Source organism: Cervus canadensis, chromosome 22 (assembly GCF_019320065.1).
Source record: "Cervus canadensis isolate Bull #8, Minnesota chromosome 22, ASM1932006v1, whole genome shotgun sequence".
Taxonomy (NCBI): domain Eukaryota; kingdom Metazoa; phylum Chordata; class Mammalia; order Artiodactyla; family Cervidae; genus Cervus; species Cervus canadensis.
In genome coordinates, this window is record NC_057407.1 from 46,221,389 (window position 1) to 46,241,411 (window position 20,023).

General features: G+C 44.7%; 1 protein-coding gene across 6 annotated transcripts in view; it reads right to left on the reverse strand.

The window, feature by feature from the left end:
* The window catches only part of LOC122425065 (myosin VIIA and Rab interacting protein), a 217,642-nt gene that overhangs the window by 70,105 nt on the left and 127,514 nt on the right, over window positions 1-20,023 (reverse strand). For 5 of the 6 annotated variants that reach the window (XM_043443378.1, XM_043443380.1, XM_043443379.1 and 2 more), the window contains exons 4-5: window positions 8,242-8,378; window positions 1,590-1,670 (exon numbers count right to left, since the gene is read on the reverse strand). In XM_043443378.1, coding sequence (XP_043299313.1) covers window positions 1,590-1,670; window positions 8,242-8,378 — 218 coding nt within the window. The remainder of the gene's footprint in view (window positions 1-1,589; window positions 1,671-8,241; window positions 8,379-20,023) is intronic. The other variant, XM_043443383.1, reaches the window with a different exon arrangement.

The window sequence follows — 20,023 nt, forward strand, 5'->3', positions numbered from 1 at the left end:
TGTAGGTGTGGTTCACATTGTGGTTACTTGTGGTTAGTTGACTTTGGGTAAAGGATATTACCCTTGAAAATATCAGTAGGTCCCATCCCATCACTTGAAAGGCCTTAAGGGCAAAAACAGAGGTTTCCCAGAGAAGAAATCCTGCCTTAAGACTTGAGGATCAACTCCTAAAGAGTTTCTAGCCTGCTGACCTATTCTATAGATTTTGGGCATGCCAGGCCCCAAAACTGTGTGACCCAAGTCCTTGAAATGAAGTCCTTTGTATGTGTGCATGTGTGTTATGTGTACATATCCTATTGGTTTTGTTACTCTGGAGAACCCTGGCTGATTTAAATGGTCACTGAAATTAATATTAATATAGGAATGTTAAGAGCAGGAAGGTGCTCAGGCCATAGAATAGAATAGAAAAAGAAAAGAACTTTCTATTGGAAAGGAAAAGTGCAACTTTCTATTGGAAAGAAAAAGAAAATTTCTCTTGAAATAGAAAGAAAAGAAAAGGATTGCAAACAGAACCGATAGGAACTTGGGAGACTGGGTGGAAGTGGGGACAGGGATTGAGGGAAAGGTTAAGTCTTGATGGTGGGCTTAAGTGGCTGAGGAGCTTGATTAGGACACGCTGAGGGGCTACAGCTACTCAAGATCCCTGGAGGAGCTACAGCTCCTGATGGTCAAGCATCAGAACTCTGAGTCTAGACCTCGGGCTGAAGTGAGAGCTAGGCATTCAGATGGAGGTGCACCATGGTCATGTGTCAACCCAGGGAGAAGATTCAAGCAGGAAGGATGAGAGAGGACCAGACTTTCATTCGAAGGTGTCTAAGGAGAGAACAGGGTGAGTGCAGAAGCTGTGGGCAGTGGGCACACCAGAGAACCAGGGGGACTAGGAAGCACCTGTTCCAACACCCAGCACTTCAGGGAAGGAGTGCAGTGTTGGAGGAGGTTTTATTTGTAATTAGAAGTTTGTTTTGCTTTTGATCTCTGTTCTAAAGGAACGATTATATTGGTATAAAAAGTCAAAGTCAATCCATAAATGGTACATTCTTTCTAGGAGTATTTCAATATGAATTGCACAAGTGAGTTTGTTGATTATTATATTCTAACTCCAGAAAAACACATATTCTAAAAGTGAAGTGAAAGTTGCTCAGTCCTGCCCAACTCTTTGCAACCCCATAGACTGTAGCCAGCCAGCCTCCTCTGTTCATGGAATTCTCCAGGCAAGAATATTGGGGTGGGTTGCCACTCCCTTCTCCAGAGGATCTTCCCAACCCAGGGATTGAACTCAGGTCTCTTGCATCGCAGGCAGATTCTTTACTGTCTGGGCCACCAGAGAAGCCCAAAACACACACTAGTTGATCGTTAAGTATCTAGTGGTTGGTAGGGAATGAATGCACTTCTCTAGGTTACACCTTAGATATATTCAACTATTTTGATGATGCATTCACACAAATGGCAATTAAAGAAGACCCAGGGAGATGCTCATACACAATAACAGAGTTCCATCAGTGGTCCCAATGCAATGAGGGACCTGACGATCTGAAGGAGTTTCCAGTCCTCCAACCTCCCATTAGGTGTAAACCCATAAGCAACCTTACCTTCTGACTGCCTATAAAATGTTGAGTCACTGCCTGAAACACTTCCTTCATTCTCCAGGTTTGCCTCAAAAAAGTTTCCTCCTGAGAGAGAGAGAGAGAGGATATAAGATTATCCAAGGTGTTCAGTGAGCCTGGCGCACTGTGCTACTAAATTGGCAGACCACCATTACCCACTTTGATTATTTGCCTTGCAAATAAGTTTAGGGAATTCCTGGGTTTTTAGGCAATAAATTTAGGGAATTACTGGGTTCCACAATAAGCTACAGATTTTGACCAGTCACATTTTTTCTTTCTCATATTAATTTCTCATGTAGCATCGCTTCCACCCCCAACTTTCTTCCAGAGCCTTCTTTGGAAGTAGTATGGAATCAAACATGGAACAAAAGATTGAAGTCTGAGAGCTATGAGGTCATTTCCTGGATCTGCAAATGACCAGTTGTGTAACCTTGATCAAGTTACTTAACCACTCAAACACTTGGGTCTCCTTACTAGAAAAGCTGTGATAATGACAGAATTCTCCTCGTGATGAGTGATGAGACACTGAACGCCTGGTCTTTAGCTACTGTTCATGGCATCAATCCAAACAGTTGCCTTTAGCCAGTGAATTAACTGTCATTAGCAGTTCGGGGAAACAAACCCAGAGCAAAACAAAGTAAGCCTCAGCATATGATCTTTTAAGGCCTACTGCCTCTTCTCTGGTCTCCGGTCAGTTGAATGCACACCCTAGTGCCTTAGTTCCAGGCTGGAAAGTGCAGTTGGCTAAGCCCTTTTTCAGTTGGTGGTTTACCATCCGTATTCACACATTAATTCATCAAATGAGATCTTTGAAGGTGTGAGGTGTGTGTCATGGCTCTTTCCTTTTAAAATTACTATATTGTATTCCCAGTGCCCACGGCAGCATGGTGATAGCAGGAGCTCAAGAAAAATTCTTGAATTGGATGCTGGTGGAAAACACTGATAGAAGCAAGAGAATAAACGTGGGTCTACATGTCTTAGCTCAAAAGGGGGAAATGCTACTGATTCCAAGTCAAACTAAGCAGTAGACCTTTGATACAAATAATAGAGCCTGCACTTCCCTGGATGGGCTGCATGGGGCTCTGGTGTGGAAACTCTGAGGGTGACTGCCATAGGTTCCTGCCGCGGGGCCAGTGGGATGTGACCTTTATGAGACACGACATTAGTGTGTGCCTGCCGCAGTGACTCTGTCTGACCATGTACCATTGTCTGTAGTTGTGTTTTTTGACCAGGCTTTCAAAAGACCCGAAGTCACTTACTCTAGCTCTGTGACCGTAGGAAGTGACTTTATCTGCCTATGTCTCTATCTCCTCATTTATAAAATAAGCCTTTAGGATAAGTCATCACCTCAGTTCTCAGACTACACAGCTAAGTGCAAATATTTCAGTTTGGCTTGGTTGCATCCAGCATCCATTCATTCATCAAGCAAATATTCCATTGGGACCTAGTAGATGCTTGGCCCTGGGCTGGATGTTAGAGTGATTGGTGAGCAAAGCCAGAAGACCTCGCTGCCCCGACAACTTGTCAGTGTAGTGGATGAGAATTCAATAACCAAAGATTTATATAAATAAATAGAAAGCTATAGATACGTTGAATGCTGTGCCTGGGTGGTTCACAGAATAGGGCGGGTGTTCAGTAGGGAAGATTGACCTAGATGGTGAGAGACCAGGCAAAGGGGTGTGGGGGTGGGAAGGAGTCCCGGGGCAGAGCACACAGCTTGCATGGGGACAGGCAGTAGGGACAGCAGGGCGCACCTGAGCCCTAAAGCAGAGGCTGTGTGACAGCCTGGGGTGAGATGGGTTGGGGGCAAGCCATGCAGTGTTCTGATCTTTGTCCCAACTTGAAGCCACCTGAAGCCAGTGAAGGCCACAGAGGGATGATCTGGCCAGGTGTATGCTTCTAAAGGTGCACGCCGGCTGCTGTGTGGAGGACAGCTTGGAAGAGGGAGAGGGTGGGTTTCTAGAGAGGAAGTGGGGAGTGCGGCCCGCCCTCTGGAGTGTCCCCGTGATGAGAAAGAGGGTGGCAGGGCGGAAGCAGAGGAGAATGTGCAGTCCAGGAAGGGCTTAGGAGACAGGAGAGACTGGCGTGATCTCAGATCAATAGGGAGGAACCAGTTAAGGGAGAGGCTGAAAGGCAAGATGGAAGGGCTGAGTGACCTTGAGCCCTTCGTGGAAAGTGACAGAGTTAGATGTGGAGGTGTACAGGGCCTGCCCCGCGAAGGAGGCGGCGAGGCTGTGTCCCGAGACAACACGGAGGGCGGTGGGGAGTGTGAGGAAGGGGCAGATCTGACAGCATCCTTGGGAGCCTGCGCCAACCAGGACAGGCTCTGATTTTGCATTATTATAAACCTTCTTGCACAACGACACTCCCTGGGTCCCTTTACAGTCATAGGTGGGAGCTTCTGTGTGTCATTTAGGATGATGGGGTTTTTCCAAGGGCAGAAAGTGACTGAACTGTTCTGGAAACTGAGACCGGTAGCCAGGTACCAAGTCAGAGCTTCCGTGAGCCGGAGGAACCTCCGACTTCACACAGCTCAGTGTTTGTAAGAGTCAGTGTTTGTCACTCAAATCCCAGGTGAAGGATGTCATAGACCCTTCCCAGAATCATATCAAAAATAGATATATCATACTAATAAATAGAAGTAGGATTTGTTTTCCCCATTTTACTTATCTAAAACTAAATAAATGAGCTTCCCTGGTGGCTCAGTGGTAAAGCATCCGCCTGCCAGTGCAGGGGACGCAGAAGACGTGGGTTCGATTCCTGGATCAAGAAGATCCCCTGGAGGAGGAACTAGCAACCCACTCCAGTATTCTTGCCTGGGAAATTCCACGGACAGAAGAGCCTGGTGAGCTATGGGGCCACAAAAGTGTCAGACACCACTTAGCAACTAAACAACAACAACTAAATAAACATATATATTTATCAAGTTGTCTAGGGATTGAGTATATTCATAAGGGCTACTTTCATCTTAGAATAGCTGTTTTTTTTGTTTGTTTGTTTGTTTTTCCCTTTTGGTTGCACAGCATGAAGGATCTCAGGCATGCATGATCTCCTTGGCAGCGAGAGTGTGCAGTTGACCACTGGGGAACTGTCAAGAATAAATGTTAAAGATATCATGCTGAGGGACTTCCCTGGTGGCCCAGTGGGTTAGACTGTCTTCCAATGCAGGGGGTGTGGGTTTGATCCCTGGTTGGGGAGCTAAGATCTCACATGCATCACAGCCAAAAAACCAAAACATAAAACAAAAACAGTGTTTTAGCAAATTCGATAAAGACTTTAAAAATGGTCCACATTAAAAAAAACTTAAAAAAAAAGTCATGATTAATCTATCAGATAAATCACATTGAGCACGCATTCCCATTGGACATTATATTTTTTATAAATCTATTTGCTTATTTCTCTGACCTCTCCACTGCAAAGTTGGCTCTGAGATGGACAGGTTTTGGCCACCAGGCACTCACTAAAAGTTTACTGGACTTCCTTGGAGGTCCGGTGATTAAGACTCCATGCTTTCAATGTAGAGGGCTCAGGTTTCATCCCTGGTTGGAGAGCTAAGGTCCCACATACCTTGCGGCCCTCTAAAAATGTTTACTGAAGGAATGAATACAACTAGGATTTATCTGATAAAACAAATGTGTTGTCAGTTAGGCCTAATCTGGTCACCAGGGCTTGCGACAGATGGTCATGCAAGGGTGCATATGATGGGTGGTCTGTAAGATTCTGTGAACTCAATGAATTTTCAATGGACTAATTGGTTTTATGGCAAACTACATTGGTTCATCGAGAAGGCAATGGCACCCCACTCCAGTACTCTTGCCTGGAAAATCCCGTGGATGGAGGAGCCTGGTGGGCTGCAATTCATGGGGTCGCTAAGAGTCGGACGCGACTCAGTGACTTCCCTTTCACTTTTCACTTTCATGCATTGGAGAAGGAAATGGCAACCCACTCCAGTGCTCTTGCCTGGAGAATCCCAGGGATGGAGGAGCCTGGTGGGCTGCCATCTATGGGGTCACACAGAGCCGGACACGACTGAAGCGACTTAGCAGCAGCAGCAGCACACTGGTCCATGCAGTGGCGCTATTCCATAGATAAAAGGAATTTTCTGCTGAGAGTCCTGGAACAGAGCACCGGTCTTGCACCCTGTAGATTATGTTCTGACAATCAATATTCTAAATACCCTCAGGTGGAGTTGAAGATGGAAACATCTTATTCAGAACCTCCAGCTGAGGTTCTCAAGTCTTGACTGCATCTTAAAATAACCTGGAGAGCTTTTTAAAAAATATCTGTGCTGGGCCCACCTCCAGAGATTTGGAAGTAATTGGCTGGGGGTGGAAAATGACTCTGGTGCTGTGAGTTTTTTTTCAGTTCCTGAGGTGATTCTAAAGTGTAGTCAGGCTTGAGGATGGCAGATGACAACCACATTAAGGTGTTGGGTGGTAGGTAGGAGCTAATGCTGATGACTCCACAGTCATCTAATATAACCAGGAAGCCACTCACACACTGGGAGATTTCTCCAAACTTGAGGTATATGTAACTCAATTTTCTAGGTGGTAGGTAGAACCAACCTCACTGTTTTATGATCACGACTTTACAGATTTCAGTACCGTCTCATAAACTATCTCCTGCCCGCTTGTCTTCATGTTGATCAAAAGGAAATCTTAGTTTAAATGGAGATACAGATCAAATCAAAGTAACTGATGCCAGTACTTCTGTGAAGTGTCCTGGTACCTACGAAGTGCTTTCAAGCCTGAATTGTGCAATACTGAGGACCTAAAAGGTATCAGCCACTGGACCACACTTTTGAAACACAGAGATAAAGAAGCTATAGCCTCTGCCAGGTCCAGCAGGAGAGCAGCTTTGTAAACCATCCCCCTGAATGCAACGTGGTAAGCGGGGTGATTAAGGCCCAGATGAAAGAAGTGGCGAATCACAGAGGCTCCAGGACCTAAATCTGCTTCAATAGTGGCAGAGTTATTCCCAGCAAATGATTTGCCTTTGAAAATAGCACTTGAACATTTCAAAGCCTCTGGCTGGCCCACTTGGAATTCACGTTTCCCTGCTCCATCTGCGGGGCCCAGGGGAGAAAGAGAAAGAGATCGCAGTTGTGCTCTGTTTATAGGATTCTCCAAATGTGTTGGCTCCGCCCCTTCTGCTCATTTTGCATGAAGCAGTAGAGAACACCCTTGAGATTTGAATGTGGTGACATGTAAGACAGATCATGGAGCTGATCTGAGGATGAACAAGAAAGAAAAATGGGATGCAAATGATGAGACAATGCAACTCTGGAACTTTCTTGACGTATCTCTTTGGGTTGAAAACCTGTTAACATGATTACTTTTAAGCTTCATTGCTTTTCTTTTCTTTTGGTCTTTGTTCCTTGAGAAATGTTTTTAGAAAAATCAGCAAAGAGAAGATTAAAAATAGTATGTGGAAGTCTTCGGCCCTGCTGTCTTAGCTACAGGCTTCCTGAGTGGTTTGAAAGACAGAGATTCTAACAGCTGCCGCAAAAGGCCCTAATGATTCTCCGTGTTTAATGCTTCCACTCTGTTTCCCGCTCATCTCAGTGGCTCATCTCATATTTTTAGATAAGACACAACCAAAGACTTTACTGACAACACAGCAATGTAAAATAATGATGATGAAAAAGCTCCAAATGAGATGGAAGCGATATTTTTCTTCCCTCTTTCTCACGGAGAAAAAGCATTTACCTGTGTCAGCAAAGTTAAGGAAAAATCTGCTTCAAGACAGAAAAAACAGCCTTCTTTGGGGAAGACATACTGTTCATATTCTGACAACCATTTCTTTCCACTGGCTGGTCTATTAGGAATAAATAAATCCTATTTGTCTGTTTATCCTATTTGTCCTTCCTTCCAAGTTGTCCGTCCTTCCTGGGAGGAAGCTGAGACTTTTCTGACTGTCCCATGACATCAAATTCTGGGCCTGGTTGGTACAAAATTTTGGGGTAGGAAGGAAGCGGGGATGGGGCGCATATCCTCTGAGAACAGACCTAGTCTACATGACCAAACAAAGATGACTTTCCAGTGTTTTAATCTTTAGGGGGAAATGGTCAGGGATCTTTCATTTCTAGGAATTTGGAATTCAAATGTCCACAGTATGCAGAAACACTTTGGTTCTCCCAGCTGCTAACATAGCCAGCCCAGTGGAGATGCCAGAATCACAGGACTTAAAACTTGGAAACTATGAGACTTCCCTGGTGGTCCAGTGATTAAGAATCAGCCTTCCAAACCATCACAATATTGTAAAGTAATGATCCTCCAATTAAAATTAATTAATTAATTAAAAAAAGAATCCACCTTCCAATGCAGGGTACATGGGTTCAATACCTGGTTGGGGAAACGAAGACCGTGTGCCTGAACTATGCGTCCTTGTGCTCTGGAGCTTGAGTGCTGAAACATGCCACAACTAAGACCGACACAGTCAAACAAATAAATATTTTTAAAAAACTCAGAATCTTTGGTACATGCCCTCGTATTTCCGCTCCTTACTACAGTCAAGTATTTAAGCCACTTTCTGTGTCCCATGTGAGTAGGTCATAGTGTATGGGACCTCCAAGGCAGGCCTCCTTCTATCCCACCAGCCCCCCAAGGACCCCCAGGGTGGCAGGCAGCCAGCGTACCCACGATGTCAAAGCAGACCCCGGTCTCCAGCCGATGTTTCCTGTACAAGTTCTTTAAGACCTTGGCGCTGCCAAAGCGTTTGAAGCGACTCTTCACGTTATTGTAGAACCATTCCAGAGACTGGGTCCTGAGAACCCTGAGGACAACATAGAAGTAGGAAACAGAAAATCAGAACTAAAGGAGAGAATTAGGAAACAAGGAATTGCAAAAGCTGCCACAATGCTTTGCAAGCTCCTTCTGTCAAGACACAGAGCTTTTTTCTCTGCTCCATGGATCTGGGCTGGCCCTGTGACTTGCTCTGACCACCGAGACTGGTGGAAGCAATGCTGTGCAAGTCCAGAGCCTGCCAGCTTCCTCTCTTGCTGCTCCTGGACGCCCTGCAACTCACTGCCATGTGAACAAGCCCAAAATAGCCTTTGGGATGACGAGAGACACTCGGCCTGATCACCCTTCTTGCCCCAGCCAATAGCCAGCCAACCCCTGGACAGGAGAGCGAGGCCACTGACTGCTGGCTGACTGGAGATGCGTGAGTGAGCATAAGTGAGACAAGCAGAAGAACCGTGCATCCGAGTCCATCCGAAGAGCAAGCTGATAAATGTAGCTATTTGAAGCTACTAGCTGACACATCTGTTTAGTAGCTCTCAGGCTTTATAGTTGGTAGTCTTACTACATTAACAGCATTTCTAATTCAGCTTGGGAAGACAGAAGAGCACAAGTGAGACCCTGGGCTCTATGGCAAAATTCTGCAGCCTCTTACTCATTCAGCCTGAAGTACCGCGGGAAAGAGGTTTCCTGGTCAGCGCTATCACACTTGGTATGAAACACTGATGCGATTCTTCTCTTTATTGCCTGATGAGAACAAGTTGCTAAACCCCTCCCATTTTAAGAATAGCTTTTGTTATTTTTCTTGTTATGGATGGAAATAATGCATAAACTCATTTTAAAAGTTCAGAGAAGCAAGATGAATATAAATGCTTCTAATTCAGTGGAGGAACAAGCACATGTTTCGCTGCCCTTCTTCCCCAGATGCCAGTGAAATGTGAGCTGTCCAAAGGGAAAGAAATTTGTAGAAATGAAGAGTGGAGCATGGAGGAGAATCAGAGATTCTGACAGATTTCTGGAAAGTTCTAAGTGAGCGATAGCATAAAGGTAACAGAGAATGTTGTCCTGCAAAACAGTCAGAAGGACTGGGACTCACAGACCGGGAGGTCAAATTTAATGTTGAATGGTGAATACTCATTGGTAAAAAAGAATGAAATCTGCACAATATGGCCTGCCAATACAGGAGACATAATAGACGCGCGTTCGATCCCTGAGTCAGGAAGATCCCCTGGAGGAGGGCATGGCAACCCACTCCAGGATTCTTGCCTGGGGGATCCCATGGACAGAGGAGCCTGGTGGGCTACAGTTTATATGGTCGCAAAGCGTCAGACAAGACTGAGCATCTAGGCACACATGCCCACAGCAGTATGGATGGACTTGGAGGGCATCATGTTGAGGGATGGACTTGGAGGGCATCATGTTGAGGGAAGTAAGTCAGACAGAGAAAGACAAATGCTGTGTGATATCACTTATATGTGGAAGCAAAAAAAGAACAACAAACTAGTGAGCAAAACAAAAAAGAAGCTAGCTGACTCATAGAAAAAACAAAGTTGTTTGGTGCAGAGAGCAGGACTGGATTATGAGATGGTCCTCACAAAGCTAGTTTAGTAACTGTGTTGATGACAGTGAGGCCTCTGGGCCCCCATCCTTGTTCCCAAACTGACAGTTGGTCCAAAGATGCTTGGCTCTAGTCAAAAATAGAAAGCAGTTCTCTAATAAAATTGAACGATCTGCTTGAGGAGGATTAAGACTTCAGTACCGGGGTTACCACCTGGTGGTAAAGCCCTCCTTGTTCAGCACTGAGGGAGCCCCACCTGCCGGCCTGCCAGACTCTGTTCATGTACCCCAGAGTCAAGCCTGCCAGCTCCACAAACTCGGAGCTCTCTGCACCAATGTCCCCTCCTTGGGAGGCCCTCCCTGACCCCCCTAAAAACCACCACCACCATGCCAATACATCTATCCTCTTCCTCCCATTTTCTCTCCCCAAATTTCTAGGGTGCTTCTCTGTACCTGATGTTTAATTTTATATAATTATTATTTATAAGACAATCAGTACATTAATATTCTAATTAATAATTATTAAGTTGTTTATTATCTATTTTCTATTTCCAATGGAACATATGCTCATGGAAAACAGGTTTTTTCCCCCACTGCAGTGTACATAATAGACAATAAAATCTAGTGACGGATGGACACAGCTTTAAATCTATTTTTTTCACTTAATATTCCTGATGGACTTTAATGTTGTTGAACAGTCTTCCCCACAGCATTTTTAGTAGCCCCAGAATTCACCATAGTATGAACATAGCATGTTTTATGTCACTAGTCTCTTGTCTCTGGACATTGAATTTGCCCATTTCATTTACTATCAAAAGCAATTCTGTGATGCATATGTTGGCAGCTAAATGATCAACATATCTACAGTTGTGGGTTCTCGAAGTATAATTGCTCGGTTCAAACATGTCGGTCTTTCAGAAAGTTTGTACCAATGTCCCTCTTCATCCGCAGTGTGAGATTTTGAAGTCCTCAAATTGGGGTGAGATGTGAACCCCAAGAAACCCCCGATGGAGTGGCCAGTTTTTCCATGGAAAAGCCCATGTCTGAACCCCAAGTAAAGCACAGGAAGCAAGACAAAAGGGCAGAGAACAAGCATCATCCCCTCCACTCTGGCTTGGTAGACAAGATAGCAAATAGAGGCTTGTCTTCCCTGAGGGAGGAAAGCAGCTGTAAATGGCAGAATGTACCAAAGGTGTCATCCTTTTACATAAAACTGCACTGTATCATCAGTATCATTACTATTAACAAAATGAACACCATTATGTGAGTGCTTGCTCTATGTTGGGCACTGTGCCAAAAACTTCCCTTGAGTCATTATGAAATTCTCATGGGTGCTGGAGCAGGCTGGATGGGCCCAGACCCCAACATGTATTGCCCATTGCTTGTGAGCAAACTACTTAATCCCCTAAGCCTCATGGGATCCTTCAGCTCCACCATCCCATCTCCACGCAGTAACTGTTCTTGCCTGTTCACTGGATGCCAGCCCCTGTCTGCCAGGTGTTGTTCTGTGCGACTGTACTTTTCAAGGTGGTTGTCGTCGTCCAGTTGTGTTCGACTATTTGTGACCCCATGGACCGCAGCACGCCAGGCTTCCCTGTCCTTCACTATCTCCCAGAGTTTGCTCAAACTCATGTCCATTGAGTTGGTGATGCCCTATACTGTAATACTAACAATATTTTCTTTATTTTCTGTGCTTATTTTTTTTAATGTACTTGTATGAAACTATTTTTTTTCTTTCTTGATTAAAAATTTATTTGGCTGCATTGGGTCTTAGTTGCGACACGTGAGATCTTCACTGCGTCCTGGAGGATCTTTCATTGCGGTGCATAGACTCTCTAGTTGTGATGCACAGGCTCAGTAGTTGTGGCACGCAGCCTTTGTTGCTTCATGTAGTTCCCAGACCAGGGACCAAACCTGCGTCCCCTGCATTGCAAGGCAGATTCTTAACCATTGGCCCACCAGGGAAGTCCCTTGGGTGAAGAGTATTATAAACCTACTACAGTCCAGTACTATTATAGCCAATTGTGTTAGTTGTACCTAGGCTAACTTTGTTGGACTTGGAACAAATTGGAGTTATGAACACACTCTCAGATTGGAACTTGTTCTTACATAGGGGATTTACTGTACTTCAAGTGCATCATAGGATGAGCTCTCCCTTCCCTGGTTATACCAAAACTCTATGGCATTTAGAAACACTTTGATGACACGGAAACTCAAATGCCTCTGCTTGCTCAAGTCAGAGAGGGGAATCAGGGCTCTGCCTGGGCTGCTGGAAGGTGGCAGGATGAGAGGTACTGAATCCTTAGAGAATGACCAGCAAACCTGCAGCCTAATTTGGAGACTAGAAAGCTTTTCCGTAGAACCGATGCATTTTAGATTATGTTTTGACTTCGCGTTAATGTGGAGAGCGTCTCTGGAAGCCCCAGGGAATGCTCAGTCATGATTACCTTCATTTGCTATTACTGCTTTTGTTTCACTTATTTTAAAACTCACAGCTCAGAGGAAACTCACAGGATACGTACGGTTTGTAGGGCAGAGGTGTGGGAAGAAGGCTGTGGGCACGGCCACACCCAGGATGGACTGGCTGAGTGCTGCAGGGTCCCCAGCCCGCCTTCACATCTCCAGCCGCCTCCCGAGTAGAGGCAGCTTCAGGCAAGCGTAGATGAGGAGGAAAGAGCCCCATGTCGTGTCCCACTGGGACAAGATGCGTCTGTGCGTGAATTCCTTCATGTGTCCACTCACTCATTCTTTCACTCCTCACTGTTTATTGAGTGCTTCTCGTGCAGGCACTGTGCTGCCACATGCCGCCAGCTATGGGTGGCGACAAAACCAACAAAGCTCGTACCCAGCGGTCAGACTAGTCTCTTCAGTTTAGTTCCAGATGCCTCAGTTCCAGAGGCATCATGCCATGGAACCAGAAGTCAAGCCAAAGGCATCTCCAGGATGGCTGACAGGCTTTGGATTCTGTATCATTCCCACAGAGGTGTGAGAACAGAGTCCGTCCTGATTTATGGCTCGGGCATTATTTTCTGGACCTAAAACCTTGAAGTGTAGTTGATGAATAACAGTGTGTTAGTTTCAGATGTACAGCAAAGTGTTTCAGTGGTAAACACACACACACATATAAATATATATATGCATATTATTTTTTAGATTCTTTTTCACTATGATTTATTACCAAATATTCAGAACAGTTCCCTGTCCTATACAGTAGATCCTTGTTGTTTATCTATTTTATATGTATTCATGAGTATCTGTTAATCCCAAGTTCCTAATATATTCCTCTCCCTCTCCTTTCCCCTTTGGTAACCATGTTTGTTTTCTATGTCTATGAGCCTGTTTCTGTTTTTTTTTTAATAAGTTCATTTGTATCACATTTTAGATTTCACAAATAAGCTACAACATATGATATTTGTCTTGCTCTGTCTGACTTACTTCACTTAGTATGATAATCTCTAGGTCCATGCATGTTGCTCCTAATGGCATTGCTTCATTCTTTTTTATGACTAAGCAGTATTCCATTGTTCCACACCTTCCGACACAGACCGCATCTTTTTTATCCGTCCATCTGTTGATGGGCATTTAGGTTGCTTCCATGTCTTGCCTGTTGTGGATAGGGCTGCTATGAACGCTGGGGTGCATGTATCTTTTTGAATTAGAGTTTTCATCTTTCCCAGATATACCAGGCATTTTCTTTAATGACACCCAAACTGCCCCTTCTCACTGCAGTAAACACATAGGAGAGGTGCCTTAGGAAGGACAGGGAGCCATGGTGCTGATGATGAGACTTACGGTGAAAAACTTTCCAAGTTGGAACTGTACAGAGGGACCCTGCTTTATTTCTCTGGCTTATTTTGTAAATGATCCCAATTTGTCCCTAAGGATGCCCATACAAAGGTTCTTAGTCCTGGGTGGTTTCACAATCCAACCATGATAATTTCTTTCAACACTAAAGCTTTAAAAAAGTCAACAGCCAAGCCTTCGAAATTCACCAATCACAACATAGTCGGAACTGATGACATTTAGTCCTTGGAACTACCGTTGGTTTGTCTGTAAAATGATGGTCACCCAACGAGGGAATACAGGAAGAGGATCAGGTTTGGAGGGAAGGTGGTAAGTTCAGTCAGGACACCTGTATTTGGGCTGCCCCCCACATCCTCAGGTGGCAATACCTGGTGCTCATTGGATGTACTAGTCTGTAGATAGAAATCTGAACTAGAAAAATGGATTTGGTGGTCTTTGGTCCACAGGTAGCACTGAAACCAAAAATTGGGGTTAAGGGAGGTAAAAATAATCATTATCTCTAGTTTACAGGGAAAATGGAGACAAGTAATTTGCTAGTCACTGACTGAACTAAGAGCAAATCAGGGAACAGACTGTAGACTTCATCCTTGGGTCAGCGCCTTGACATCCGCTCAGCTTATTTTCCTTCCAGAACCTCTAGTTAGCGTTCTTACTGCAAATGATGGCTTTTGCTTCAAAGTGTAAGCAAATAGAAAGCCCCAGGGATCAAGAATTCAGAAGGAAATGTCAAATCATTGTATCATTTCCCCCCAAACAACCTACTTATCATTCTGTGGATACTAAACACTTCAAGTCACTTGTTTGTATAAGCAGTTTGCTAATTTTTTGTCTGTGACATGAATAAACTTACAAACATGGTGCATTCTCATCAGAAGACAGACTGGAAATTACATCACAAGAGCAGCACTGAAATTACAATCCCAGGAATGCCAGACTGATTTCAGCTCATTAGACAAAATAACAGGATTGTGAAGAGGAAGGAACTGCCTACGCCAGAACTGCTCAGATCCTGCTGCTGGTGGTGAAGCAAGGCCGCCGTGGCCCTCAGGTCCGACACGGCAGGCGCCATGCACACAGATGGGGGACAGTCTATGTATCCCCCGGCCTCCTGCGCAGTCCTCGGACCAGCTGTGTGGGCACCGTACGGAGCCTCGACAAAAATGGCAATCCCAGCCCTCTGCTCTCACCCTGAGACCGGCGGAATCAAACGGCACTTTAGCAAGATTCCCAGGTGGTTACTAGGTCCATCAAAGCTTAATAAGCACTGGCCCAGTGAAATTAGCTGGGTGTTTTCTGAGTTCACATATGGTTTTTGTTTAGTTGTTAATTTAGACCACAATCTACTTAGGTAGGACAAGTTGTCTCTCTCAACAGTTGACTTGCCTCCCTCCTTCCTGTTTTCCTGGGCTTCCCTGGTGGTTCAGGCAGTCAAGAATCCACCTGCAATGCAGGAGACCCGGGCTTGATCCCGGAGTTGGGAAGATCCCCTGGAGGAAGGCAAGGCAATCCACTCCAGTATTCTTGCCTGGAGAATTTCATGGACAGAGGAACCTGGTGGGTTACAGTCCATGGGATCACAAAGAGTCAGACATGACTGAGTGGCTAACACTTTCACTTGCTTCTCCTGCTTTCCAAGGAAAAAGAACTAAACTGGCTGATAAAAAATGTTTGGAAGAGGAATAGAATAATTACAGTGGTAGTTCCAATTTCATGTGCTTCCATTACAGAAATAAATGATTAAATAAAATGCCAAAAATACTGATGAGCCAAGTTCAAATCATTATATAAAGCAAAGTTTCCCAAACAGTCTACAGCAGACTAAATTAATAATGATGAACTAACATTACTTTGTTGGTAAGAATTAAGAAGCACAGCAATTAAACTCCATGACCAACTCAAGAGGACCCTGATGATGTATGGATAACAAAGCATCTCTCCTAAAAACTGTAAGCACAACCATGATCGGTGAGCTCTGCCTCACAGAACACAGAATGAGAAGATTCAGCACCAACAACACACTGAACGGACATAAAAGAGAGAAAACTCCAGGTCTTTCAAACAGATCGACTCTAACACAGGCAATTGGTTACATAGAGGACGAAACCACTGAGACTCCCATGAGAGGACGGTGAGGCATCCAGAGGCTAGCCGCGGGGAAGCTGCCACCACCCCAGGGCCAGAGGGGCCAGGGAGGAGGTGGCATTGCTGGAAGGAGCATCCTGGAGCCAGGAGGTGGGGCCACAAAGGAGATGCGGCTGCTGCAGATGCTGCCCGAGGCAGAGAAACTGATGCACTATCTTCTCTCTTCCTCCCAGCCTTTCAGGGAGTGAGGAAATAGTCATTACACTAAGTTCTATTATAAGAAGACCATTAGAGAAAACTCTAAGGAAGTAAAAATCGGAGAGCCACCCCTCCTCCTGTGTAGACCACAATATAGGATCAGGACCGGTAACTGACATCAGCGTGGACCTCGGCTGCTTGTCACATGAGACAGCAGCTGTCCGGGGACAGACTTCCCTGAATGACAGTGTGCCCTCTTACTCCTGCCGACAGAGGCCCGGGGAGCCCAGAACTTTGCAGCCAGGTCTGTCACCCTGCTGATGGCCGCTCCCCCCAGGGAGCACGTGTAATGAGGAAAGGACAAGAGAAAGTTTTGCCGCCAGAATCACTCAGACCCCCTCTGCTATGTGTGTGTCGCTCAGTCATGTCCAACTCTTTGCGTCCCCATGAACTGTAGACCGCCAGGCTCCTTTGTCCATAGGATTCTCCAGGCAAGAATACTGGAGTGGGTGGCCATTCCCCTTCTCCAGGTGATATTCTCAACCCAGGGATCAAACCCGGGTCTCCTGTGTCCACTGAGCCCCCGGGGAAGCCCCTCTCCTCTGCTGAGTGAGACTCAACTCTTAGGAATCATGATTTCTACGTAACTCCTTGGATACAATGTCCCTAAGATAAATTCAAAGTATGATACCCAACTTACTAGAAAAGCAAAACAAAAACCCCACTGAACAAACAAACCTTTTGTCTCCCCCAAATCTAATCCTTGGCTATTTAACCTAACAGAGGTTTTTTCCCCTCCCAGATGCAGAGGAGATAATATTTCATCAGATTTTTCTAAAGATTAAATGATATAATACATGAGAGGCACCTGTCACAGTATCCTGCCCTGTGTAAATCTTCAGGATGTGCTTTTATTATTATTATTATTATCATCAATATTATTATTTTAAGCCCCCTGCATCTTTTTTTTTGGCAGGATGTGAGTATAATCAATAGATAAAGAGTAAAAATAGACTTGTCAGGAAATGCGTTCAATTTTTACATTTCATATTAAGTGAAAGGTTAGACTTTAGGGTTAAGGTGGTTCTTAACCTTTAGCAGTTCTTAAACTTAAAACCCAGCTTGCTGGGCCCGACTTCAGAGGTTCTGATTTGTTTGGTCTGGGCGGGCCCCAACTATGAGCATTCCTGACGACATGCAGGTGATGTGAGGCTGCTGCTCCGCAGTCCACACTTTGAGAATCACTGAGCCTGAGGCTAGATCTGGCATGTTGTAAAGAACACAGGACGATATTACTGATTCCAAGCCATGGGGAAAACAACAGAATGACAGGCAGGTGTTTGGAAAATAAGACTCCTTCAGCCCTGACAGCACGGAGGCCCTTGAGCGCGGAGTCAGGGCTGTCAGTTTCGAGAAGTCAAGAGACGCTGAGAGACTAATGGAGAGGGGCAGCCCTCACGCTGGGAACCCTGAGCATGTCACTGGGGATCTGCAGACGGTCGTGGCCGGGAGGCTGCAAGTGTCATGTTCAGTTGATTCGTGACAATTGCCATTAATGTGAAGTATCCTGCTGAGGGTGGGAAGCTGGAGTCGACAGACAGCAGCAGGGAAATCCTGGGAGAGCAGTGAGGCTGTGTGTCTGTGGGTGACGCCCCACAGCTGCCCCTGGGCCCTCTCTGCACAACTTCTCCAGGTCGCACCATGGCTAACGGGAGATGGAAGAGGAAACGGGCTGAAGGAGAGAATAAAGGGGTGGATTTTGAAGATTTTTTTTTCAGTTTTAATATTTTTTACTGAACTATAGTTGACTTACAATGTTGTGTTAATTTCTGCAAAATAGTTCAGTGATCCATTTATATACATTCTTTTTAAAAATATTCTTTTCCATTATGGTTTATCATAAGATATTGAATATCGTTTTCTGTGCTGGGAAGCAGGGCCTTGCTCTTTATCCATTCTATACACAAAAGCTTACATCTGATAACCCCAATATCCCAGCCCATCCCTCCCCCAATGCCTTCCCCTTTAGCGACCACAAGTCTCTGTGAGTCTGTTTATCTATGTCCGTGAGTCTGTTTCTGTTTTGTAGATACATTCACTTGTGTCATATTTTAGATTCCACGTGTAGGTGATATCATGTGGTATTTGTCTTTATTTTTTTTAAATTATATTTATTTATTTTTGGCTGTGCTGAGTCTAGATGTGGTGATCAGGGGCTACTCTCTAGTTGCAGTTCACGGGCTTCTCATTGCAGTGGCGTCTCGTTGTGGAGCACAGGCTCTAGGACACTAGGGCTTCAATAACTGCAGCTCCCAGACTCTAGAGCACAGGCTCAGTAGTTATGGTGCAAGGGCTTAGCTGCTCCTCAGCTTGTGGGATCTTCCCGGATCAGGGATCAAACCTGTGTCTCCTGCATTGGCAGACAATTATTCTTTACTGATGAGCCACCAAGGAAGCCCTGTCTTTCTCTTTCTGACTCACCTCATTAAGTATCATAATCTCTAGTTGCATCTGTGTTGCTGCCAATGGCATTATCTCATTCTTTTTATGGCAGAATAGCATTCCATTGTACATATGTACCACATCTTCCTTATCCATGCATCAGTCGATGGACATTTAGGTTGGTTTCATGTCTCGGCTATTGTGAATAGTGCTGCTATGAACATGGGGGTGCATGAATTTGTTCTGATTTATAGTTTTGTCTAAATATGTGCCCAGGAGTGGGATTGCTGGATCATATGGTAATTCTATTTTTCGATTTCTGAGGAACTTCCATACTGTTTTCCTCATTGGCTGCACCAACTTACATTCCCAACAACAGTGTAGGAGGGTTCCCTTTTCTCCACACCCTCTCCAGCATTTGTTAATTGCAGCCTTTTTTTAAAAAAAAAACTATTTACTTGTTTATTTTTTTGTTGCACTGGGTCTTTGTTGCTGCTTGTGGGCTTTGTCTAGTTGTGGCGAGCAGGGCTACTCTTTGTTGTGATGCAAGGCCTTCTTGATGCAGTGGCTTCTCTTGTTTCGGAGCATGGGCTCTAGGCGCACAAGCTTTAGTAGTTTTGGCACCCAGGCTCAGTAGCTGTGGAATACAGGCGTAGTTGCTCCACGGCATGTGAAAACTTCCAGAACCAGGGATTGAACCCATATCCCCTGCATTATCAGGCGGATTCCAATCCACTGTACCACTAGACAAGTCTGGTAGACTTTCTAATAATGGCCGTTTCAACTGCTATGAGATGGTACCTTGAAAATATTATTGATGAGAGTGCTTCCATTAAGGCTGGAAAGTAAAATTATAAATAGTTGTGCTTTTAAAATAAAATATTTAAACTTAAAATAATATATACATGCTTTTCAACTTTTCACTATTTTTTTCAGATACTTTAATATGCTAGAAAAATTATCATTAAAATATATAAGAATATTACATAGGGGGATAATTATTTCCTTTTGTCTCAGTCTCCAGTCAGAGGTATTCACTATTAATAGACCCTGTCTTTAGTCAAAATGTTTGCATTTTGACAGCAAATATTTTGTAACAACTATAAATGGTATATAACCTTTAAAACTTGTGAATGACTGTATGGTACACCTGTAAATTCTATCATATTGTATATCAACTATACTTCAGTGAAAACACTTATATTTTATTCTTTGTGAATTTTTGCATTAATTTTGCTTTTTAAACATACTGTCATTTAAATATTTGCCTTAACTATTTGGCTTTGGTCGCTCCCTTAAATTTTGCACCCAAGGTGAGTGCCTTGCTTGCCACACCCTAACTTGGCCCTGAGAAGGCAGCCGCATGTTGGCACTTTGACAGTAGGTTCCGTGGTGGCAGGTGAGTGCCTGGGGGGACACAGCTGTGCCCCTGGCAGGGGGAAAAGCTGCCCAGTAAAGCAGATGACCCCAGGGGGAGAAGGTGGTGCCCGGAGAGTACAGTGATGGTACCCAGGGGAGTGTGGTGATGAACACAGTGCCCAGAATACACTAAGGATGAGGAACAGCTGGGGAGAAAGTGGAAAAACATCCATGGAT